The 27481-nt window shown below is 38.7% G+C and overlaps 1 protein-coding gene across 1 annotated transcript in view; it reads right to left on the bottom strand.

The window, feature by feature from the left end:
• The window catches only part of ACTR3 (actin related protein 3), a 58601-nt gene extending 55565 nt beyond the window's left edge, over positions 1–3036 (bottom strand). Inside the window, exon 1 of the mRNA XM_081261898.1 lies at positions 2679–3036. Within this exon, the coding sequence (XP_081118024.1) occupies positions 2679–2722 (44 nt within the window). The 5' untranslated portion in view covers positions 2723–3036. The remainder of the gene's footprint in view (positions 1–2678) is intronic.
• Positions 3037–27481: the final 24445 nt, after the last annotated feature.

Raw genomic sequence — 27481 nt, 5'->3', positions numbered from 1 at the left:
GATTTGGTATTGATATGAAGTATTCTTTCTAAATACTTTCCAAAATGAGTATTATCTTTAATGACTTGAGCCTACGTGTTGTTTTATGCTGAATTTTGATGGAGGATACCTAATTTAAAGTTAAAAGTTCCACGTTTTCTAACCAAGTTTAATATGAATAGATGGCCATGTTTTGGGCCACATTTAGCCTAAATTATACAAAGAAATTAAATGACCAATCTGACTTACATTAATTTTTCACTTAGATTAAGTGGGTAACTGTAAATAGACCTGAGAGATGCATGTATTCTCTAAAGCATAGAAGAATACACAAACTACAGTTGCACAGTTTGCATGTAGGGACCAGACTATTTTGGAATGTAAAATCTAATGTTAGAGACATTTACCTCTGGTTCAATCTCTGGGACATACCCTCTATGTGCTAAATAAAGCCAAAGGTGTGTAACTCTAGGAGCTTTTCATTTTTGGAAAAAAAAAAAAAAAAGTCCTTTGAGAACAAAATAAATGAGACTCTTAAGAGGGAATTTCAGATTGTGACAGTTGGTAAAAAATGAGGGCAGGAGACTCCTATCAGTTTCATTCCTCTCTAATGATTGTCCACAACAATCTCCTTGTGACGTGAGAACAAAGTAGCAAAATAATAAGGTAGTAATGAGATATTAAAACAAAAATATCCAAGGTATAGACTGAACCCCTCTCCACATTCCTCATGGTCACTCAGTATGTGTTTTAAATCCAAGGCTGCCCTTTCAGAAAAGAGATAACTTATGGCAGTTAGGATAGATAAGATATCTAATTGACTAAAAAATAAAACTCTTAAATGGAAGAAAAAGAAGACAGGAAAAAAAGTAACATCCTACTTATGATGCTACCACTTTATCTATCAAGGTGATAATTACACCATATTTTTGGTAATCAGTGATTTTTAAAGCATTAATTATGTAGCAGTATTTATCACTTTAATACAACACATAGAAGTCCTACCTCACACAGGTGAAATCTAATTTTTAAACTAACCCTAAAATAAAACTATTCAACAATTATACTAAGAAGGGAGAAATGAAGGGGAAAAAAAGTATCTTTTCAAGGAAAAGATACTGTATGAAATGAAATTAACTTTAATAAAATGTTCACCAAAAAAAAAAAAAATTCCAAGGCTAAACTACCTAGTGCTTTCCAAGAGAAAATAGCAAGAAGTCATTTGTTTCCCTCTGCCAGTGTAGGATATTAGTAACTGCCACACCAACATAAAGTTATGAGAATGAAGATTAGAGAAATTTCACTTAGAGCGAATAGTGAGGGAGAAACCATCTTTTAATAAGGATAATACAGCAAGTAATAAAGGGGTGAGGGGAGTGGGAGATGGAATTGGCCAGGAGTGGAGTCGCAAAGAGGAGGTGGGTGGTCAAATGAAAGCCCCATTCTAGGTTCCCATTTGCAATTTCCTCCAGCCTTAAAAAAATTCGGAGCACTTTGGGGATTAGAGAGAGATAATCAACATAGGTTCAACTCCCACAAACATCCCACTTCCAACTTTCTAATATAAAGATGCCATTCAACATTAAAAATATGGACAGTCTATTCTGAAGACAGTGTGTTCTCTCTAAATGTCTTCTAATATAAAAGGAACAACCACTCTAAAGGTATTCTTTATTAAACTAGACATCTACCAGAAAGAAAAATTTGAAAATTAAACACATTCCTTTATTCCTCTACACCTTCCTTCTGCCTTCAAGATACCGAGACTGAATGAATGTGTGCAACTTAATTTTACAGGGGGCTATCCCTTTCCTCCCAGTGACACACACGAAAATTTTTAAGTTCAAAATAAATTGATACCTAGCACATATAATTACCCTCTTTGCAACCTGCTAAATTTTGAAAGTTCTAACAAGATGTAGTTCACGTTGGAAACCCAAAACTACCTTATAAGGCTATAAAAGACTGAAAGCAGGAAGCGGCTTTGACAAAACTAAGGAAGTTGCAGCGCGCTTGCTCACTAAGGGACTTTTTTGAAGCAAGAGAAGTAACACATGACATCTTTCTCTCTTGAATTAAAATGTGACTTGATTCACCCGGTAAAATCGCAGTGGGAGATGGAATTGGCCGGGAGTGGAGTCGCAAAGAGGAGGTGGATGGTCAAATGAAAGCCCCATTCTAGGTTCCCATTTTCAGAGTCCCGATTCTTCCCTTTCCCCACCCACACCCTGGGCAGAGTGTTGTCACAGCAATTTTGCAAAACCTACAAGAAGCGCTTCTCTTTTCTCGGTCCTCTGCCAGCCAGTCTCCGCGCTCGGTCCCCTAAGTCCCCAAGCCCACAGGCTGGAAGGGGCGCGGAGGAAAAGGAAAGCCAGGTGGGCCGGGCCCGGCGACCACCACCAAGGCGAGGAACACCGGGAGGCAGCGGCCCCACCTCTCCACGCGCGGCGCAGCCCACCGCGGTGGGGGAAGGGCTGGGAGGGGTAGGGAGGAGGAAGCCGCTCAATGGGGGTCCTCGGCCTCGCGCGCCCCGCTCCAGCCCCACGAGGGTCAAGCCTGGATACCTGGAAGGCGCTGGCCCCCGCCCCACTCCTTGCAAGCCGTACCGCCGCACCATTCATCCCCAGGCCTCCTCCCGCCCCCGCCATTTTTCCTTCCTCCGCCTCAGTTTCCCCACCCCAGCCCGTCAGCCCCCTTACCCCGTGCCACAGTCCACCACACAGGCCGGCAACCGTCCCGCCATCTTCCTCCTCGCCTGCTGCTGCCGCCGCCGCCGCCGCCGTCTGCTCCGTGCTGGTTGGGGCCAGGGACTGGCGGCAGGAGATGGGAGCTATCTGACCATCCACAGCCCGGCCGCCCTCTCTGTCCGGGGGGAGCTGGGAAGCTGAAGCAGTAGCAAGAAAGCAGCAGGCTGGGTCAGCGGCTACCACTTCCGCAACCCAGGCAGGCAGGCAGGCAGTCCCCGCCCTGCCCCGCCGCGGCCTCCTCCCCCCCCCCTCGCTTCCCTCCTCCTCACTCCTGCCCCCACCCTACAACTTCTTCCCCTCACGCCGCCTTTCCCCGGGAAGCCAAGATGGCCGCCGGTGCCGACGCCCCGGCCAGGCCAGGCCCAGGCCCCCAGCGCTCCCCCTTCCGGCTCCGAGCGGGAGGGGCGAGAGAGCATGCGCAGTGGGGTACAGCCGCCGGCCACCGCTCCGGTCCCGGCGTTAGCAGAGTCCACTTCGAGTTTTCCAGGAGGGTTGAGGCGGAGAAGTCAGTCCGAGCTCCCAGTTCTCCTTCCGAGGCTGCAAAGGGGCTCTGGGGCTCAAACCTTCGTCTTAGCTTCAGTCACTCTTGTGCTAGGTTGAGGAAGGAATGGAAACCTTACCCGCAGCCACGAATGTCTTCTCCAGAACAGCCTAATTGGAAACATAGTCAGCGGCATGTAACCATTCTTAGAACTTGAGTGGTTGCTTCTCTGTGTGCAGAAAGAGCCATATCAGAACGTGGGTGAGCAGTCGGGGAACACATGAACAAAGGCTTTCGCCTTGGTTTCTCGGCCTTTGTTCTGACGTTTTATTCAGTTACACTTTTTCCTTGTTACTTTAGGTTCTAGGCTTCACAAGAGGGTAGGGCAGGGCCGAACCCCCAGGAAAGGCAACCCTCTCCAAATTCCATGTAGTTTACACAAATAGACCTTTATTCAAGGTTTCTGGATAAAGACAAAGATTCCCCGCTGTAATAGTGAGAGTCTACAATTAGTATAATACCAGCGATTCGTGGTGGAAAAAAAGAAAAAAAAAATTTAAAGTTACACACTGGAAAGCCTAAAGCAATGGTTTTCAAACTAATGTGCATCAAACTCCCCAGGAAGGCTTGTTAAGACACATTGCTGGGCCACTTCCCCCAGAGTTTTGTAATTAGTCAGTCTGGAGTGGGGCCTGAGAATTTGCATTTCTAAGAGGCACATCCGTTCCCACTTTAGGAACATGGAAGGTTAATATCTTACCACCAGGCTGATCTTCTCATAAACCTTCCTGAATTTGCCAATGTGAGAGTGAAATAAAAATACATTTTGTAAAAAAGTTCTTTATTCAGTTGAGATCACATAATCATGGTGTTAGGCTGACTGGGGGATGGAATGTAGGTTTTTTATTTATTCATTTAACACAGTATATTGTTCACCTGATAGAGCAGAGATGTGCTAACCAGAAAAATGGCTAGAGTGTGAAATAGATAAGGTCTCTGCTCTCAGAGTTTACCTGTTAGACAAATTGTCTTAAGAGCCTCAGAGAACAGTGAAGAGACCTGTACAAAATGGGAGCAAGGAGTTGGAGAGTGGAAGGGAGATATAAGATAGGACAAGCTGTTCTGACCAAGTGGCATTAAAAAGCTAAGGCCTAAATAATGGTAGGAGATAAGGGAAGGGTTGGGGAAGAAAGGGAGTGCCCCCCCACACACACTCCTAGAGGACTTGAGGGAGAACAAGCTTGGCTTCCATAAATTGAAAGACCCAAGTGGTTAAGGTGAAGGAGCCAAGGAAGATGAAATAGAAAGTCAAGCCTGAGATATGAGAAAGAATCAAACAATGCAGAAATCTGTAGATGCTCTAAGCATTTTAAAGTTTATCCTAAAAGCAACTTGTAACCATCAGAACAGTTCAGGCAAGAAAATGTGTGGCTTCTTTGTTGAGAATAGATCCAGCAAAATCCAGAGTGGATCATACATTGCGTGTTCGGGATAGATATATGTGAAGGAGTCTCAGGGGCAACCATCCACATCAATTAGTGTCCAGAATAGCCATAGTTATTCACACCAAATAATCTTAAGACTTTTTTCTGAAGTTTTCTTCAGAAAAGTCAAACAGAACATTTCTATATTAATCATTGTTGGTTTCCCCCTTACATTTTAGAAGATACTAGATGGCAATTCTTTGCTGTCACTTCCATTATCAAGTAGTTAGGGGGTCAATAGGGGAAGTGTATATTTAGGAAAATTGGCTCTTACAGATGGTTGTGGCTTCACACAGATAGAATAAATGGTTGTTTTCTGCAGTTACAAGTAGTTAAATCAGGAATGGAGGATTTTACCAAAGTGGTGCCAGAGACTTGAATAGGTTAGAAACTTGAATTGGTCACTGGGAGCAGCCTATACTCCCCTTCAACAGTTATCTGGAAGTAGTTAAATTAAGGGTCAGAAACTTGAGTGCTTCTAGGTCCATGTTAGTGATGAGTGGAGTGAGCCCTAAGAGGGGTATGGTGATGTTGACAAGCCACACTGTAACAGAAGGCTGTTGCCTTTTGAGATTTTGGGTTTTGCACCCCCATCAAAAGGAATCTGAAATCTGTATTTCTGCTTTGGTAACTGTGATGGCTTAAATGTATCTCCCCAATGTTCATGTGTTAGATATTTAATCCTCTTGCAGCAGTGTTGGGAAATGGGGACTTTAAAGAGGTGATTAGACCATGAGGGTACTACCCTCATGAAAAGATTAATGCTATTATTTCAGGAGTGGGTTTCTTTTTTTTTTTTTAAAGAGAGAGTGAGAGAGGGGAGAGAGAGAGAGGGAGAGAGAGAGAATTTAATATTTATTTTTTAGTTTTCAGCAGACACAACATCTTTGTTGGTATGTGGTGCTGAGGATCGAACCCGGGCCACACGCATGCCAGGCGAGCGCGCTACCGCTTGAGCCACATCCCCAGCCCAGGAGTGGGTTTCTTATAAAGATTGAGTTTGGCCAGCTTCCTTCGCTTTATCACCCATATGATGCTTTCCACTGTGTTATGACACAGCAATAAATCCTGTACCAGCCACTTGATCTTGAACTTTCCATCCTCCAAAACAATGGTAAATAATTTGTTCTTTATAAATTACTCAGTCTCTGGTATTATGTTAGAGCAGCACAAAACAGACTAAGACAGTAAATCATTCTTGTCTGCAGGATTTATTTGACCTGTGGGCTGTCATTTTGTAATTTTTAACTTTAGAGGCTATATATGGTTTAGTTGTATGTTGTCTTCAAAGACATGAGGAAACCTTTTATTACTGTTTCTTTCACATAGTCAAGCCTCTTCTGTGTTTGTAAAGACAGGATCTACTCAAAGCATTTGGAAGATTCCAACACTTGTTCCTCATACTCTTTTCTTGCTTAATATTCCTACTACTTCCTGTTCGCTGCATACCAAATTGGTCAGCCTCTGAGCTACTGTAATGGCCCAGTCTTCTTTAGCTGCACAGGACCTTCAGATATACATGTGACCAAAGCATTTCTGACCATTCTATTTGCATATGCACTCTTCTTGTTCTTTCCAAACACAGAAGAGGATGTCAGGGTTAAGTGTCTTAGAGGTTGTCTTGATAAAAGTGAAAAGGAAAGCAATGGTAGACTAAAGGAGATTGTTTAATTATTCTGCATTCATTGCTCCCTAGTAGTACCTCAATTTCCAGGTCCACTGGATACTTGGTTCTTATCAGTTTTCAAGCCTGGTTCTCAACCTTTCAAGCATATACAAGTCTTGCAAGATCCTTCCAATAAATATCCTTTGGCCAGTTCTCATTATTTGCATGAAATTTAAGAATTATAAATGATACAGAAGTCCAGAAAGTTTAAATGATTTTCTTATTAAAGTAACTGAGAAACGAACCCAGACCAGACACATAGTTATAATACAACAGCATTCTTTCATTTTGATAAATATACTAGTTACCAGTTACCCTAAGATTATTCTTATAATATTCTTAGATTATTCCTATGCCTTTAGCCAACTTAGCAAATTCTTTGGATCTTAAAAAATATCCAAGAAAATCATGTCACTCAATCTTCATTATTCTAAAATAAGAAATATTCTTTTTTAAAATTAAGTTATATTCTTACTACAAGGATGACTATTTGCAAGTTAGTAGATCAATGAAACCCCTGGAGAGCATTGATGAAGAACAGACAAATTAACTAGTGAAGATATCCATACAGCCTAGTGTTCAGAAGGAGGGTATTATGGTGTAGATATGAAGTAACCAAAAAAAAAAAAAAAAAAACTCCTGTGTTAATACAGGCAGTGAAATGATTCAATTATGAGAGCCATAACCTAGTTAGTCCCTCCTATTTTGAATGGGCTAACTGGGTGGTAACTACAGGCAGGTGGTATGTGGCTAGATATGTCACAAAAAGCATGCCCTGGAAGGTTTCATCTTCCTGGCAGCTCCTCACCCCTACCCCACCTGCTTGATCACCACCAAGAATGGAGCAGTGCCCATCGTCCACACTCTTTTTCCATGATGTTCTTCCTCACCTTAGGCACAGAACAATGGAGTTGGCCCACCATGGACTGAACTTCTGAAACCTTCAGCCCCAAATGAACTTTTCCTCCTCTTTGTGGTTCTTGTCAGGTTTTTTGGTCACAGTGGCCAAAAGCTGGCAAACAGAAATTGGTACCAAGAATGGGTTGTTTCTGTGACTAACTTGACCATGTGCTTTAGAAGCCTTTGGAACTGATTTGCAGGAGGAGTTTGGAAAGGTTTGGAGATGCAAGCTAGGAAAGCTTTAGAATGTTGTAAGCAGAATTTAATGGGTGGTTCTGGTGGGAAATCAGAATATCAGAATGCTTTTGAGGTTTCAGAGGGGAATGAGAATTCTCTTAGGAATTGGACTATGGGCCATTCATGTTATATTCTGGTAAAGAACTTGTCTACATTATGTCCATGTCCTGAAGCTTTCTCTGAGGCTAAATTTAAAGGTGATGAGCTAACTAATATGGTGGGGGAAATTTCAAGGCAGTGTAACATTCAGGCACTAGCATGGATATTGCTGGCAGCAGTTAGCCAGATTCACTGTGAAAATCAGAAGCAGAAATCAGAGAAAGGATTTTTAAAACTTGCAGTTTAGAAAAAAAAGTACATGTAAAATTAGAACCAAGGAATATGTGGTAGTTAAGGAGATTACAACCATAAAAGAAATGCTAAGCACTTTACACAGAAATAATAGAAAAGATGCTTTCAAGAACACATTCATTGCAAGTTTAAGGACATAAAAGAAAAAACTCCTTTAAAACAAGACCATGGGGCATGGCTCATGCAGGAGGGTCTAGGAAGTAGTTTCACTATGCTCAGTCACAAAAGCACTTAGGCCACTGCAGTTGAGGCCCAAGGATGCCCAGCTACTTACTACCCAAGCTGATAGCAGAGCTTGGTATCATCTACATGTGCTGGCTCTACAGGAATGAAGTATGCTGAAGTTAGGGGTTCATGGAGGCTTCCACTGAGATTTCAAATGATAGCCTGGGAGGTGTAGAAGGGTTGGAATCCCTGTGGGCTGCCCCTATGAGGGAAATGCATGAGTTGTGAAGGTACAACTGTAGCTGAAATGGAGACCCCAAGAATTAAGAAATGTCAGCAACATAGACTGTCTGCAAAGGAAAGTTGCTGGTTGTGGAGAGAACCAAGCTAAGAGAGAGACCATGAGCATTGTAACCAACAAGGCCAAGGGGGTGGGATTTCCCAAGCACTTTGGAGAGCACATCTTGTTGCCAGGTGTCTCTGATGCTGTAGAGGCATCATGGGACCTATTTGCCCAGCTGAGCTGGGGTCTTGTTTTAGTCCCATCTCTTCTTTTTATTCCCCTGTTCCTCCTTTTTAGAATAGGAATATTTGCTCTGTGCCATTGTATACTGGGTATTTGTAAATTACTTTTCATTTTTATAGGAACGTATAGTATAGCCAGGAATTTGCCTTGAGTCTCAGGTAAGACTTTGGACATGGACTTTTGGCCAATGTTGAAACAGTTAAGACTATGAGACTCTTGGAGATGGACTGAATGCATTTTACACTGTGAGATGGACATGAGTTTTGGGGGGCCAGGCATGGAAGTTATGCTTTTGATATAAGGTGCCCCCAAAAGCTACTGTCTGTCTCCTGTAAAATATGGGAGCTTAAATGATTCGGTTATGAGAGCCATAGGTTGGTAGCTATAGGCTGGTAGGGTATGGCTGGAGGAGGTGGGTTGCAGGGGGTATGCTTTAAAAGGTTTATCTTCTCTGTTACCCCTTCCTTTCTCTCTCTCTTTGTCTTTCCTGGCTGCCATGAGCAGAAAATACTCCTCAACCACACCCTTCCTCCATGATGTTCTCCCTCATCTTGGGACAAAACAATGAAGTCAGCCCACCATGGACTGAACCTCTGAAATTGTGAACCCAAAATATACTTTTCATACTCTAAGTTGTTCTTATTAGGTATTTTGATCACAATGGAAAGAAGCTGACTAAAACAGAAGGGCTGTGAATCCTGGCTTCTCTCTTCCCAAGTTTTCTGATCTTAGACAAATAACTTAATATACAGAGAAAACTGATTTTGGAATCAAGGGGCTTGAGTGTGAACTCTTCCACTTACTCTGTTTCTTCATCTGTAAAATTGACAGAAAAACAATAGGGTTTTTATAAAGCTTGAATTGATTTTAAAAACATTATAAATTATAGAATGATTAGAAGGAATGTGGCTTAATTCTAGAGTAATGACTGTTGTTCATTACCTACTCATACAGACTTAAACCTCCAAAACCTGTCCTCTTCATAGACATTATCTTGGGGCTTGTGTGTTTACTCTTTTAAAGCAACCACTGTGCAAAATAATTTTAGAAGCTCTCCTCCATGTTTGCCTGCCTTTAATTCTTTTTTCATTGGTAGCAGATTTTGACACTTTATAAGTAGATTTAATTTTTGGAATAATCAGAATAATTTCTTAGGTCAAAGTAGCATAAATAAAATGATTGATTTATGAGGGCCATGATTTTTTATCAAAAGCTTTGTGACAATAAATAAAGCTGATTTTCATATGTGACTTATAAACTGCCATCCATGATTTTAAATTGAAATTTGATGGCAACATCCTTGAGTACTATGGATCGAATATCTGTGTCTCTGCCAAATTTGTCTGTTGAGATCCTAACCTCCAAGGTGATGATATTAGGAGAAGGAGCTATTGGCTCTTCCCATATGAATGAGATTAGTACCATTATGCAAGAGGACACACACACACACACACACACACACACACACACATCTCCCTTACTTATTTTGTTTTATTTTATTTCACACGGAAAAGTTTTAAATACAGGGCCCCATACAAGGTAGGGAAGTGTTCCACCACTGAGGTCCCCCACTCCTAGTCTCTTCTTAGGTTTTATTTTGAGACCGGGTCTCACTAAATTGCCCAGGCTGGCCTTGAACGTATCCTAACACCTCAAGCCTCCTGAGCAGCTGGGATTACTGGCATGTGCCACCACATCAGCCTCCGTTGCCCTTTTCATCATGTGAAGATACAATGAGAAGATGGCCATTTATGAGTAAGGAAGCAGGACCTCACCAGACACGGAATCTGCCTGCACTCTGATATTAGACTTTACATCCTCCAGAACTGTATGAAATACATTTCTGTTGTTTGTTGTAGTTTGTTTCTTTGTAAGTCTATAATACTTTGTTGTAGGGCTGGGTATATAGCTCAGTTGATAGAGTGCTTGCCTCCCATGCATAAGGCCCTGGGTTTAATCCCCAGAACCACAAAAAATAAAATAAAATACTTTGTTGTAGCAGCCTGAACAGACTAAGACACTAAGATAAAAAAAAAATTCACTATATTTTGAATTTCAATTGAATATATTATAGCATGATAATATCTGAATAATGTTTGAAATGAGCCGAGAGTCTATGGGATAAAACCCCAGTCACTTCCTTCCTACAAGAATGAATAGTTACTTAAAATGTGATTCAATTTGAAAGAAAATAAAAGACACACACACACACACAAATATATCTCATTTCATATAGGAAACCAAATTTCCAGTGTACAATAAAATCTATTTTCCTTGTTGTGACCTGCAAAGCCCTCCATGTTGTGGTGCTCACCTCCCTCTGCAGTCTATTTAGGGTCTCCTCTTCTCCTTGATGCCTTTTTGCTGCTGTTTACAATACCAGACGATTCCCACCTGCATATTCTCCCTGGACTCCCCCTTCTCCATCATCTCTTATTGTTGAGTCAATTGCATCCTCAGAGAATCCTTTCCAGGCCACCCAGTCTGAGATGGCCTGCCTTACTCTCCCCTGTCACCATATTTTAATTCTCTAGGGGAAATGTCTTATTTATTTACTGGTTTATTTATTTATTGTCTATTTCTCCCAGCTACAAAATATACTCACCAGAATTTGGAGAGATTTGAATTTATATTTAGTATAAGTATTCAATAAATATTTATTGAATAAATGAATCAAATAAAAATAAAACTATAAATGTGTCAGAAGAAAATGTAGCCCAGGTGCACTTTACCACTAATTACATTCCCAGTCCTTTATTATTTTTCATTTTGAGACAGGATCTCACTAAACTGCTAAGGCTGTCCTTATAATGTTTGTATAAGCTCAAGGTGAAGAAGAATTTGAGTAAAAGAAGAAACCCATAGTCACTAATGACAAGATTTGGTTGCATAAGCAATTAAATTTATACTATCCAAAGATTTTTTTTTAGTTACAGAAGAAAGTATTCAAAGAGAAAAACTATCCAAGGCTAATAAGTGTATTGGAAAATGGAAAAAACAATCATTGCTTAATGTGTAAAATTATCATACCCTCCTGGAAAGTTTTCCAGCAGGACCTATTAAAATATAAAAAACATATGTTAGAATTAGAAATTCCATTTGGTAAATCCTGTAGAAATAAAAATATTGATGTTGAAGAGAAAAGATTTTGACCATAAAGAATTATTTTAAAATCAGAATATTTAGAAATAGATCCTTGGTTCCAAGTGCTACTAAGACCAGGTAACTCTCAGGACTTCTCTTAAATCAGAAGAAAACAAGGCTAGATCTTGAGGGGCAGTTAACAATCTATTCCATATATCTTTTTTAACATAGACAGTTACAGAGTTTAGAATGATACTTATGCTTTCTCTTTAGTGCTGGGATTTTATTTAGGTACCAATGTACCCAGCTAAGAGACTGTATTTCTTAAATCTCCTATATAGCTGGGTATGGTACATGGTTAAGTTATGGCCAATGAGATGTAAGTATAAGTAACTGGATGTAACCTATAGAATATATCTGTAAAAAAGGCTGATTTACTTCGAAGAGCCATTGTGCTTTTACTTCCACCCTTTCTTCCTGCCTGGAAGCACAGATAAGGTGTCATTGTCTTTCTTATTAAAATGAATAGATATTAATTTTGTAACTTAAAAGATCTAATGAAGTATCATCGGAAATTGCTAAAAACTTGCACAGACTGAAAAGTCAATGCAAATGCTATAATATAAACATAGGATAATTCATTCTAAGCAAGTGTTGTTTCAGGGGTAGACCACTAATAAGTATTAATATCTAAATCTAGAAAATCAGATTTGAGAGGGAACACACAAACAGTATGTTACAGTGACGTTCTTTAATTGTAGATGAACTGAAAGTCATGCATTAATATGATGACCTTGACTTGCTGGTTTGGAGAGAGAATATTTCAGGAAGTGGTTCTTTGATTTTTTTCCCCCCTACAGTTTTGTACTGGGAATTGAGCCTAGGTGCACTTTACCACTAAGCTACCTTCTCAGTACTTTTTTATTTTTCATTTTGAGACAGGATCTCGCTAAACTGCTAAGGCTGTCCTTAAACTTGCAACCCTCCTGCCTCAGCTTCCCAAATTGCTGGGATTATATGCATGCACTGCCATGCCCAGCTCTTAATTATTTTTTAAATAAAAGGGATTTAGAGGCTGAGGCAGGAAGATTGCAAGTTCAAGACCAACCTCAACAATTTAGCAAGACCCTGTTCAAAATAAAAATTAAAAGGATTATAGATGTAGCTCAGTGGTAAAGTGCCCCTGGGTTCAAATCCCAGGGCCAAAATAAAAGATATAAAGAAGTGCTTTCTTAGTTCTTTGAGATTACAGTGTGGCCCAATGTATTCATTTCGTATAGTGTGACACAACATGTTGATCTTATTAAAACTAGTTCTGTTTTTGTAGCAGCTTGGATTTTTAAATATTTTAAATATTCATTGCTTTTTTCCCCACTTCTGTCTCAGCTATTGCCATTCTCTTCAAAATACATATTTAAAGAATGTTCAGTCTTCTCTAAAAGAAGAATGTTTAGTCTTAATCTAAAACTGTGCAATTAGTTCCAATCTGATGAGAAGAAATGGATTGTGAGTGTAACTTTTTTTGACACATTTATTTTCATCTTTTGATAATTTGATAACTTGTGGCAGTTCTAATATTTCTGGAACAATTCTCCCAATTATAGAAGAAGCTATTAGTGACAATATGATAAATTAAAATTATTTGATTACTTTGAATTTATCCAAAATGATGTTGATCAAATTTTCTCCACCTTTCTTTCCCCTGCCTAGCCCATGATGCACAGCCTGTGTCATGACTATATTTATGTCCAAGGAGTGATGATTCTTAAATAGCAGCTAATTGATCTAATAGAATATCAGTTAGATATTCTGGAATATTTCAAGGAATAATAATTTTGCAAATGGGACATAATAGTTCCCTGTCTTGGCAAATAAGGAGACTGGAGTACAGAAAAGTGACTTAAGATCTCACAACAAACTAGTGAAATATTTCTACTTAAATGTATCTCCAGCACTTCATAGAAGGTATAAGCTTACATTGAAAAATTCACTCAGGACTTCTGGAAAATATTAAATTCAATGATGTTACCAAATCTGGCATGTTGTCTTAGACCTATGTTTAGGAATGTTAAGGAGAGTGTCTTTCTCAGTGCTCCCAACAATGATGGAGGGACTAACCCTCGTTGGCTGACTTGGATGGGGTGTCCTTCCTGATCAACTAACTCTAGTTGGACAAGCTTAGATCATAAGCCCCACCCTTACCACCAACCCTACCAAAAGGACCACAAGTACAGAAGAAGGGGAGGGAGGTCACAAAAATAAGACAATTGTTTATACCCAAAGAGAAACAATGAATGTAAGGTAAGCAAAAACAAAAGAAGTCTATTAAAAATTCCATTTACTTCATTAGAAAAAAACAAATTACCAACACCAAGGAAGAGGATACTGCCAAAGGAGAAAAAAGAAATGTACAGAACAAAATGGTTGACTTAAAAAAAATGTTGTATTATGTGTGTACTACATTATATCATTGGCCCATAAATGAACACAAAAGCAAAAGAAAAAGAAAAACATTGGAGATTTGCCAAACATTGCATTAATCTAAATGTTTAATGAGCCCATCAATCCAGTACTGGGAAAAGCAGTAATTACCTTTTTTCCAGCAGCATTTGTGTATTTTGATTTCTGTGTCATCTCAAATGTTGATTAGCTTGTGCTAGTTATACTTCATAGTATTTTATTGGAAGGTATATAATTATTCAGCTCATAAAGAGAAATGACCTCATATACAACCAATTCTTTATCATAGTGTAACTAGCACTCTGCTCATTCATTTATCCATTTATTCATTCATTTATTTGTTATGTGCCAGTTATGACTCAGGAACAGGGTGGACACTTAGATTAAGGAGATGAGTAATTTGCAGCCCCACCCCTGGAAGAAGTCAAAGTGCAATAAAGAAAACAGACAAGTAAAAACTAAAGTACACCATGAGCAGGGATTCCTACAGTACTTTAGAAGAAGGAGATGACTCTGCTGAGAAATGAGGAAAGGCTTCAAAAAGGCAGCATACAGAATGCTTTCCATCATGGGAAAGGAGGTGAAAGGCAATTCAGGAAAGAATGACACGTGGAATGGCAAGAGCCCTGGGTCTTTAAGAAAGGAGTGACAACTCTGACTATGTTATAGGGCATATGCAGCAAAAGAGTCACATGAAACCTGTGTGCTAAATCTGAACTTCAGCTTGTAGTTCCAAAACCCTAGTCCCCCAAGTAGAACCAGGCTGCTAGTTAAGAGCCATCTGGAGAACTTGTTAAAAATACAGATTGCCCAGGCCCCACTTCTGAAATTTTAGTTCAGGAAGAATCACATAAAGAAATTTTCCTATTGATTCTGGGCACATCCAAGTTTGACAACCACCATGTGTGTGTGTGGGGGGGGCAATAAGGATCCATCATAGCATACTGGGAAAGAGAATAACATATTTTGGAAAGAGAATTCTTTTGCCAGTGGAAAGTTGCATTGGAGCAGGTCAAAGCAGGAGATGGAGAGACCTGATAAGAGACCATATGATAGAACACATCAGAAGTGGTGAGCTCCTGCATCACAGTGAGGAGAGGGGGCCTGAGGAGGAGGCGAATGTTTAGGCATTTCTGAGAAATGAGAAATGAAATCCACAGGACTAGATGAGGTCTTTGATGTGGGAAGTGAAGCAGGCTGGATTCTAGTTTGTAAAGGGTGCCCTTGAGAACTGGGAGTTGTAGGCAGAGGTGTGGCTGTGTGTACAACAGCAAGGTGTTAGCTCAAGGTGGGGGTCTGAGTTGGAGCTTGCCATGGGGTGAGGCTAGCCAAGATCTGGAGGCTCAGATCTGGGAACTCTGGAGGCTAGAGACTTACTGACCATGGCTCACCTGGGAAGACCTCTGGTTTGTAATACTCATGGATCCCTACCAATAGTCACTCTGCAGTTAGGTTTCTCTCTAATTTATATAACTCCCTGAAGCCAGGTACTATGTTTTAAATGGTTCTTAATGCCTAGCCTAGTTCCTGCATGTATTTAATGCTCATTAACAATCTTTAAGTGAATGTATTTTATTAATTGCCTCAATAATTACAACTAAAACAGACCCATTATATCTGAATACTTCTTTGGCTTATTTTTTTGCAATAATTATATAAATTTGTGTTTCTGTAATTCTACATGCTTCCATTATTATTTTCCAAAATGCACATTTTTGTGATAGATAAAAGAGCAAGCAAAATGCATTTATTTCTTCCAAACATTAGTTACTGCAAGATGCCTGTGTAATTAGTGAAATAGGCATCTCCTACAGATTTTAATTTAGATTTCACCAAAAAGTGCTTGATTAATAAAGAAATTATTTTTAAAACCTTCAATTGAATTAATTAAAGATGAGGAATAATTTTCAATTCAGTTATCCAAATAAGCTTGTATGGATCCAGAGAGATTATTTTTAAATAGTGTTATGATCACTTCTAAAGTATCTAGTTTACTCTCATGGTGCTACACAAGCACCAAAGCAGTCAATACCATGAATGATAAAATTGGGAAGAAAATGTAAGGCAGATTTTTAAGTTAATCACTGTATATATGTCAGTTCTGTTGATAGATTAAATGATTGCTTCTTTGTTTATTACCCATTATCTTTGACTTCCTTGTACGTAGGTGCCCTCTGAGTACCAGACAGGAACATCCTATTTATTGTGATTTCAAGTCAACAGAAAATTTAAAAGCTATAACTTTTCTTTATAATTTCCTCTCACGGAAAGGGCAGTGGCAAGTAAGAAAGCTAGTATCAGCCATTCCAAATTACTACTTCTAAGCAGATATGGGAGTTTAGATCCCCCCACAAAAGAAGTATAAAATGGCAAGATTATTGGCAAAAACTAAGAAAAAAAAATTTCTCATCTTTTTTGGATTCCCATATCATACATTTTAGGCTAGTTATGATTTTTTACATAAGAGTAATATAAAAGCCTGCTGACTTTGTTACTTCCCTATGTATGTTGAAATTCAGTTTCTTTGATATAGCTTAATTATCCTGAAAATCTGTAGCTTTCCATTTCCTCTTATCTCCAGGAGACTATTTTAAACTTCTCTACTTATAATTTATGACGTGTACCTGTTAGTCCCATAGATTGACCTCACTGCTTCTTATGAACATCTACCTTGTATGCAATGGCCACCACATGTCAATGGCCTTGCCTAGCCGTTAGTTTTGGCTTCTCTGACCTGCTTTGACCCAACACCACACTAACTAACTTAATGGCCTGGTCATTTGCCTGTGTGCTTCCAGATTCATTCATGCTTTGCCCTTTTCATGCTGTCTATATAGCATACAGTTGATTCCTGCTAGCTCTATTTTCTAAACACATTTCCCATACCCCAAAGGAATCAAGCCAATGAAAGATAAAAGTTAACCTTGGGAGAAAACAATATATGCCCCTCACCTATCCCTATCAACCCATTCCTCTCCACACTATAATTTGATTTTGGCAGCTTCTTCACAAGGCTGACTTTGCTCTCTGCATTTGTGGCTGAGGATTCTGTTAATCATGCTTCAGAGATGTCTTCAGCCCTATAGATGGGTGGTAGAGTCTTGCTATTATTGCTGTCATCTGAAGTGACCCCTTCTTTCTCAGTTTGACTTTTCAGCTCTTCTAGCACCTTTGTATCTTGTTCCTGGTATTAAATGCCCTCAACTGAACACCTGCTGTAGTCTCTGATTTCTGAAAGGACCCCATCTCAGATACTGAGGTGAGAGTACCTGGCCAGTTTTTAGGCAAAGAACAAAATAATAATCATAATGACAAAATGTAGGTATTGCAAGGCTTGTATCCCATAATGTTCAGTGAAGGGATACCATTACTAATGAACATGTCATTGAAAACAGAACAAAGAAGACAGAACCATTTATATTTTATTTAAAACCACTTTCATTTACTTCTTATCTTCATTCTTTAGCAATCTCCCCTCAGAGAAGAATCATGGGAAATGGAACAGAATGTACAAAGAATGATGCCCACACTGATCCCCAATAGTACCAAGTGGAGTTGCTTTTACAAAAGAAAAATGTCATCATCACTAGAATAAGTTTAAAAAAATCCATTCCACACTGCTGGTTCTCTAGGACCCCTGCTGTCTTCCCACCAGAAATTCTCTCTTGCTCCCTCTGCATTAACTTGATCTTTCCATGACACAAAGTCATGTAAAAAGTCAAATAATGTAGTCAAGTCATGTAACAAGTTAAGCTTACTACAAGGAAGAGTCCAGGACAGTTTTCACTGGCCTAGATTGCCCAGGAATGACCTGTGCTTTGAAAAAAACGAATGCTTTATATAAGATTGAGGGTACTGTTTCATTACCTGGGGCAGAGTTTGGTTCATCATGTCTAATTTCTCTAACAATCCTTTCTGATATTGTTAAAATGGGATAGAACTATCCTTTAACAAGACTATGTGTTAGACTGCTTGGACTGCTCTAACAAAGTATCACAAACTAATGACTTAAGCAACACAAATTTATTGTTTGACAATTTGAGAGCCTAGAGGTCTGAACTCAAGATGGGATCTGTCCTCTCCGAGGACTGTGAAGGGCAATCATTCCATGCTTTTTTCCCAGCTTCTGCAGGTTGGCTGGCAATCTTTGGTGTTCATAGACTGCCACAGTATCACCCATCTCTGCTTTTATCTTCACCTGTCATTCTCCCTGTGGGTGTGTCCATAACATATTCAAATTTCCCCTTAGGAAATTCAGGTGCAGTATTATGCACCGGTAGTCCCAGCACTTGAGAGTCTGAGGCATGACGATTACATTAACCCAGGATTTTGAGACCAACCTGGGAATCTTAATGAAAAGTTGTCTCAAAAAAAAAAAAAAAATCCCTTGGGCTGGGATTGTGGCTCAGTGGTAGAGCACTTGGCTAGCATGCATGAAGCACTGGGTTCGATCCACAGCACCACATAAAAGTAAACAAAATAAAGATATAAAAAATATTTTTTAAAAAATCCCTTTGTCATAAGGATTCCAGTCACATTGGATTAGTGCCCATCCTAATGACCTCTTTTTAACTTGATTTCTTCAGTAAATATGCTATCATCTCCAAATAAGGTCACAATTGGAGGTACAGGGGTTAGGATTTCATTACATCCTTTTGGGGACACACAACTCAGTCCATGATCAGCCATTTATACAAATAAACTCACTATTTCTGAACGCTTTTTTTTTCCCCATATCCATCTATCCACTTTTCTCCACCATGTGCTTTGGCAGATCTATGGTCAGGAAAATATATGGTGTACTCATTCACACTAAGATATAAATGACCAAAGCTGCCTTTGTGTATTTATGACATACAATGGTCCACAAGACTATAAAACAATGATATGAAAGTCATAATTTTTAATATGTCGCCCCTCCTTAAAATGTCTGAATTTTAACAAATCATAAGGAATGATACTTATTCCTTACTATAACATAAATGGTGATGGGAGGGGAGGGGAGGGGGGATAGTAGGGGATAGGAAAGGTAGCAGAATACAACAATTACTAATAGAGCACTATGTAAAATTGTGGATGTGTAACCGACGTGATTCTGCAATCTGCATTTGGGGTAAAATTGGGAGTTCATAACCCACTTCAATCTAATGTATGAAATATGATATGTCAAGAGCTTTGTAATGTTGTGAACAACCAATAAAAAAAAAAGATGAAAAAAAAAACATAAATGGTAGCAAATTGGGGGTTATGAGTAAAAACTTACTAATAAACCCTTGATTGTCATTGCAATTAACATAAAAACTGCCTTTTCTTTTAATTGCAAAATAAATTTGAGTTCCAGGTTGATCATATAATGATATATGCTCATAATTTTCTCTCTCTTTTTTTGAGCTAGAAGTTGAATTCACAATGTCACACATGAAGCATACGTTCTACCACTGAGCAAGACCCCCAACCCCTGCTCTTTATTTTTTTGAGATGGAATCTCACCATGTTGCCCAGGCTGGTCTCAAGCCTCTGGGCACAAGCCATCCTCTTGCCTCAGCCTCGTGGGTAGCTGGGACTACAGGTGCATGTCACCACACCCTGTACACTCAGAATACTCTATTAAATACTACATAAATCTGTTCTTTAACACTAACAAAATAGACAAATATTCATGAAGGGAATGCAAACATGGTAGCTACTGACATCATTAGTATTATTTCATAAGTGATTCAGAAACTATTAAATAAGCAAATTATTGAAACCACACAAACCAAGAACAGCTTCCTTTCAGATCCATGTCCTTCAGAAATGCAATTAGGAGTCATATTTACACACAGTATCTAATTTTTTTAAGCTCAAGAATGTAGAATATGATAACACAATTACCACCTTTAAGAAAAATTTAAATCAAATGGGCCTAAGAACTGAAAAGCATAACTTGAAAAACTTGACTTCTTGTGCTATGATCTTAAATCATATTCATTTTTCATGGGAGTTATAATCTTTTTTTTATATTGATTAATTGTAGTTGGACTTTTTTATATTGATTAGTTGTAGTTGGACACATTATCTTTATTTCATTCTTATATGGTGCTGAGGGATTGAACGCAGGGCCTCACATGTGCTAGGTGAGCGCTCTACCGCTGAGCCACAATCCCAGCTCCTCATGGAAGTTATATTCTATAGTCACTTTGAATACTGAATCAGCAAATACCGAACCATTTACTGCTAAGGAATATACACGGTTAGGTTCCTGCAAGCTTCTGGTCACATTTTTATTAAGCAAGTACATAGTCTTGTTTTCTGTGTTTCTGTTTACAGATGCTTCATTTAAAATATTTTATCAATTTATTAACATTGAACTCACAGCTGATAGCACTGTAATTCGTGCCTAAATGAAACTTATCTAACACATATTTTTTCCATAAGGCTCATCAAAACCATCTAGTGGTTAGGATCACTAGACAGCACTTAGCACTATGGTTAGGGGCCACATTAAACAACAAAATTACCATCAAAAAGAACAAAAACCTGAAAAATATGGCACTTCTGTAAGTATCAAAAAAGTGCAGTAACCTACAGTGAAGGCTAAAACAAGGAGGCAGACTGTACCCTTGTTCAAACTCAGCCATAAACACATGTGATCAGCAATTCAAATTTTTTCCTACTCTGCACATATCCTCAAAAGATTGAAAGGTGCTGCAGGTATTGATTTGGGAGTTACAAATAAATTTTAGAGCAGGAGTATTCACAAATACTGAACCACAAATAATGAGGATTGACAGTACTTCACCTTGACTTTTATTGCCCATATGACAAAAAATGTGTGTTGGGGGGGGTCTTTATTTGTCTGGTAAAATAGGTTATTTACATTTACAGTTCATATTTGTGATGTGAGACTTCAAGGAATGTTAGATAAGTATAATTAATATCCAAACCCTGACCTTGGACAGAGGGACTGGATTTCTATATGTCTCAGTTCATTATTCATAAACTGACAGTCTTGGAACATATATTTATTCATATATCTATTTCTACACACACACACACACACACACACACACAGGTTTTTAAAAGCTATTTTTAGGACTTAGGGAACAATTCTCACATTTAAATATACTTAAATATCAGGAAAATAGATAAGAAATAGTACTCCATGAAAATATTGGATAGCCTTATTATGGGATATTTTTTACTATTTTTTTACACATTTTGATTTTTCAACCACGAGAATGTATTAAAAATAACTCAAGTTGAAGAGGAATATGGAGAGGGAGGGACAAAGGGAAAAGGAAGGAGAAAAAGAAAGAGAACTCCAGGCATTTCAGGTTCTATATGATAGAGGGCAGATATTCTAAACTTGGATCTATATACTATACTGTATATATTGTATATAGTATTTATATACTATTTAACCACTAAATCAAAAAAGTTTCCATATTTTTATACTGTATAAATAAGCTCTTATATTTATATTCTTACAAATTGTGTACTTATTAAGCACTTAATGGATACCAGGGACAGTTGCTAGTATATTATTCTCTTTTTTTCTTATTCCCATAACAGTTGCTAGTATATATATTTTTTCCTTATTCTCATGGACTATCAGTGGACTCACATGAAGTGCCAATATTAAACCATTTATACTTACAAAAAATGTCTATGTCTTGTGGTTGATCTAATATTAATGTCCTCATTTTAATGATGAGGAGAAAAGCTGAGGCTGCCCACTGACACATGCAGTTGGCAAAGAGACTTTTGACCTGAACCCAGAGTTCCTGATTTCACTGAGTAGTAGGTGTAAATTTCAGACTATAAAAGTAAACACATGATCCAGGCATGGCATAGTGCCTGCCTGAAATCCCAGCTATTTTGGAAGCTGAGGCAGGAGCATCACAATTTCAAGGTCAGCCTGAAAAATTTACTGTAGACCCTTTCTGGAAATCTGATGAACAGGGCTGAGGATGTGGCTCCATGATAGAGCATTTACCTGCCTGGCAGGTGGGGAGGCCATGAATTCAGTAACCAGTACCACACACACAAAAAAGCAAATGCATAACTTTCTTTTTCTAAAATGCCACCACATTGTAGAAACTTGACATCAATTAACTTGAGATTTTCTCCCCTCACCACTTCCCACACAATCCAGAATATTTAGGTGGTGCCTCTGGCCCACACCTGGTTCTTCCCAGGTGTTCCTTGTTCTCCCCAGGTGCTTCTTATTGGCAGGCAATGGAGGTCTACTTTATAGACCATCTTTTCTGAAACTACTAAGGCTCTCCTGGATCCAGACAATCGTCTAGTCTCAGGAAGGAGAGAAATCTGGCTCTGATTTACTGTTGTACTTCACAAACTTTGAGTCCCTTCAAGGCATTGTCTTTAAATTCCAGAATCTTGATTTTGGGTTTTCTAAATACTCTTTTCTAAGATGCTTCTTTGCTATGGTTTCAAAGTTTATTTTGACATGAAAAAAAAAAAATCAGGAATCTGTGTCTTCTTTTGTTCGTTCCTTGAGGCGATAAAGCAATAAAGGGAAAATAACTAGTTATTGGAATAGTGAGAATGAGGGGAGGGGAAAAAATAACAGGAAGGAGCCTAAGGACAGATGAGAAAAACAATAGTTAATGTACAAAACACTGTCCTGCCACATACATTTGCTGTTCTTTTCTTAATACAGCTTCTCAGGTAATTCTCAAACTTGAAAGTGTCTAAGAAATTGTTTGAGGTTAAAATGCATAGTCCTCACTTTATTTGGAGAATCCTACATTGGACTAGTGGAAACAGGCTAATATATAAGGTTATGTTAATGTCCATTTGTGAACAAGTCCAAGGTGAAGTCAGAGTCTGCAATCTTATAAAAGAGAAGGAAATATTTCAGGCAGCTGAACCAGAATTTTTTTCCTCATTTTTTAATTGGCACATTACAGTTGTACATAATGGTGGGATTTGTTCTTACATATTTGTACATTCACACAATATAACAATATAATTTGACCAGTGTCACTCTCCAGAACTTCCATCTCCCTCCCTTCCTCCTACCTCCAAATCCCTTTCCTCTCTTCTGCTGTTCTCCTTTGATTTTCATGAGACAACCCCACCTTTCTTTTCATTTTTCCTCTCTAGCTTCCACATATGAGAGAAAACATACAACCCTTGACCTTTTGAATTTGGCTTATTTTGCTTAACATAATGATCTCAAGTTCCATCCATTTTCCTGAAAATGGCATAATTTCATTTTTCTTTATGACTGAATATAACTCCATTGTATACTTATACCACATTTTCTTCATAAGTTCATCCATTGATAGGCACCTAGACTGGATCCATAGTTTAGCTCTTGTGACTTGTGTTGCTATACACATGTGCATTCATGTATCACTATAGTGTGATGACTTTAATTCTTTAGGATAAGACCCAGGAGAGTAATTGCTGGATCATATGGTGATTCTATGCCTAGTCTTCTGAGGAACATCCATACTGATCTCCATAGTGGTTGTACTAATTTACCATCCACCAGCAGTGTAGGAGTTTTCCTTTTCTCCACATTTCTCCAGCATTTTTTGTTTTCCTTCCTTCCTTCCTTCCTTCCTTCCTTCCTTCCTTCCTTCCTCCCTCCCTCCCTCCCTCCCTCCCTCCCTCCTTCCCTTCCTCCTCCTCCTCCTCCTCCTCCTCCTCCTCCTCCTCCTCCTCCTCCTCCTTCTTCTTCTTCTTCTTCTTCTTCTTCCTCTCTCTCTCTCTCTCTCTCTCTCTCTCTCTCTCGGTACTGGGGATTGAACCCAGGGGCGCTTTACCTCTAAACTACATCACCAGTCCTTTTATTTATTTTGAAACAAGGTCTCATTTAGTTGCTGAGTCTGGCCTTGAACTTGCAGTCCTCTGGCCTCAGCCTCGAAAGCCACTGAATTACCGGCATGCACCTCCATGCCTGGGTTATTATTGTTTATATTCTTGATGACTGCCATTCTGACTAGTGTGAAATGAAATCTCAGTGTAGCATTTCCCTAATTGCTACTAATTTCTAACATTTTTTTTCATATATTAAGCTGAAATTTATTTTTCTACCAAGAATTGAATTAACAATCTAGCCCTGTTGAAATAGCAAAGCCCATTGGAACGATAGCTCTGTGTCCAGTTTGCTTGGCCTATAGTAGCAGTTTCAGATGTGGTGCTAGGCCATTTGTAACCAGACTCTTGTAAGCCAGAGTTCCATCAAAATGGCCTGACAGCTGGGTGTTATGATGCATGTCTGTAGTCCTAGCTACTCAGGAGGCTGAAATAGGAAGATTGCTTGAGCCTAAGAATTCAAGGCTAGCCTAAACAACATAGGGAGAAAAACAAAACAAAAATGGCCTGGCAGATCAAAGGAGAGTCAAGCAAACTGTAGTGCCATGCTACATGTAGATTGCAAAGGAGAGGAAGGAACTTGGGAAACAGTATAATTAGAAGCGTTTTAAGCTCTCTAGTGGGAGGAACAGCAAAATATTCTATATTTGGAATGTCCTGGCAACTTGAAGTTCTAAGGTGGTAGGGGTAAGGGAACAAAGAGAAGGGAAGAATAAAAGAAGGCTCAGACATCCAAGGGGAGGAATTTGTTCAGATAGCTTAACCAATCAAAGAAACTGTTCTAGACAAAAGAATAGTAAAACATCTCTCCTAAGTAGTACAGGGAGAGATATGATGTAAGAGAAAAAAAAAAAAATGAGAGAATGTGGAGAGGGGTTTGCCAGGGCAGACAGAACTAAGATGGAAATAGATTGAATACCTATAAGAGATGAAATAAAAAATTTTTTTTGGGGGGGGGCTAAAAAATATTTCACAAGTACAAAATCTCTAGGCATGCTATTAATGTTTGATTTAGATTATACAGCTTTGACGTTTGCCATATATCTTTCTAAGAAAAAAAAAAAAAAAAACTTAAAAGGGCTACCTACCCAGCCCCTTCCTGGACACAGTTCCATGAAGGATTATGGAGCCTCATATAGTCTCAGAGAATTTCCTCTTCTGGAATCTAATTTTGCTTTTTACCTGATCCTGCCAAACTGAGAAAATAAACATGAGTTGTTTCTTCCATACGAAATAACTCTCAAAACCACACTAGTCCTTAACAAAGAGGCAAAAATAGCAATGTTTGAAGTTTTTCTGGTAAAAGCTTTCTTCTTATACAAATAATCCTTCCCAGTTGTATAGCACTTTATACTTTTAAAAATACTTTCAGATGCATTACCTTATTTGAATTTCAGTGAATTCTAGCCATAAAAGGAATTTTCTATATTATGGGTTTTTATGTACTGCTTTTTCTGCTATCAAAACCAATAAAATGTTTGACATGGATAATTGGTTTCTTAAAACCTCAATACTCTCAACTTTTCACTGTTTTCTCTTTAGTTTTCCCCTTTTTCTATTTATAACTAGAGAGCATTTTATGCTACTGCTCAGTTCTCTTGATTCTGCCAAAATTACTCAGCTGAGTAATATCCCAAGACCTAGAAAAAGTTTCAGTGGTGATAAATATCTGGCCTTCTACGTTAAAGCTGTCCTGGTCATTCACTGGTAGTTAGAGATTAACTGAGGGCTGAAGCCGTGGAAGGCCATTAGGGACTATCAACCACTTTAAAAGCCAGACTAAGGCTTGGATTCAAACCCTGGATTTATCATTTAATAGCTATGTGGTGTCCTCTGTAAACGATGACATCTACTTGTCCTCACTTGTAAAGTTTCTAGGTGCAGGAGAGTTCCTGTCTTACAGTGGGCATTGAATGAGTTTTATGTCTCACAGAAGGAAGACTGTTGAAGAGAAGAGTCACCCACAGTTTAGGAGGTAAGGACTGGACTATATCTTCTTGATGGAAGTGGAAATGGGAACTTCTTGAACCCTGGGGCCCTTGTATGCCCTGCTAAACTCTGACCAGCCACCACACTTGCCAAAACCAGACAACTTTCTGAAAATAAAATAGACAACACACTTGGGCTAGTCACCTGCACACCAAAAATCCCAAATTATCCTCAGCTGTGCACAGCAGATGGCCCCAATTAGTCCCAGAATTATGCAACAGCAAACCCAAACATTGCTAGCCAATTAACATCATTCAGGCATTTTACTTTCCTAAAATATGGGATAGAGAGTTTTGAGTGCTTTGGCTTATAGAAAACAAAAACAAAACCCATACCCCTTTTCTCTAAACCTCACTCCAGAGTGTTTTCTAGACCTTTACCTATTTCTGAGCTAGGGTTCTCCACTTGGCAATAAAGCTTTTCCACTCAGTCTCAATCTTAGGTCTCTAATACTCATTATTTTTCTTTAACAGCAAACAGAAAGAACTTATTTCTTAGTCTTGGCAGGAGACATGGCAATTATTCCCCTATGGGAGAAAATAAAAGAAAGCCCCAGTGAACTTGCCATGATAGCTATTGATGCTCTGCATAAAAGAGAACAAAGCTATAAGAACAGTCACAAGGTTGGAATAAGTTGCTTCAACAGGCCAATCAATCTCTCTGACTGGCCTGATTCAGTGTCAGAGAAGCTATACTGAGTATTTACATTGGCCAAAACTGCATTGGAAGCCAAAAAAATGAAAATAAGTAAAACATGGTCCATATCCTAAGGGCTTCAACACCTCATGGGAGCTGGGCGTGGTGGTGCACACCTCTAGAATCCCAGTAATCCTAGAGGTTGAGGCAGGAGGATTGCAAGTTCGAAGCCAATTTGGTGACTTTGTGAGAGCTTGTCTCAAAATAAAATATAAAAAGGGCTGAAGGATTAGCTCAGTGGGTAGGGTGCCCTTGGGTTCAATCTCCAGTACTGTCAGAATAAACAACAACAACAACAACAAAAATATCTAAAGGGAAAAGATAAACACATAATGTAACACATCATGATATTGGTTGATACTGAAAAAGATCCAAAATGAAAAGTACTCCGGAGGAGTATTCTGGTGAGTGGTCAATTCTAACTGTGGAATAAAAGAGAAGACTTCACACAGGGGAAATACTGATGTTAATTAGGACCTTCATGTTGGTTCTAGCAAGTAGTTATTCTGTGAAAATGAAACAAATTATGGAGTTTACTGACAATTCAAATTTATCCTAATTCTTCTATTTTTATTAATCTTTTTAATTTGTACATAAATATTTATTTCACAAATATGTAATAATGATATGTTATCTATACCCAGGTTTATGGATGTGTGTGAATTTATGTATATATAAAATAAATTTATCTATACATATATGTATATGAAATACTATGCTTTTGTAACTTGTTTCTGCTTCTCTAGTATAGGTTCAAGTGCTTAAATGCTTGAAGTTGTTTTTTCTGCTATATATTGTAGATACGCATGGTGATTTCTTTTGCATAAACTAAAACTTGGATCACTCTCCATTATACACTCATGAACTGTATAATGTCATTTTGGT

This window comes from Spermophilus citellus, assembly GCF_964194105.1.
Source record: "Spermophilus citellus genome assembly, chromosome: 11".
Classification (NCBI taxonomy): domain Eukaryota; kingdom Metazoa; phylum Chordata; class Mammalia; order Rodentia; family Sciuridae; genus Spermophilus; species Spermophilus citellus.
This window is presented reverse-complemented; position numbering and strand designations above follow the sequence as displayed.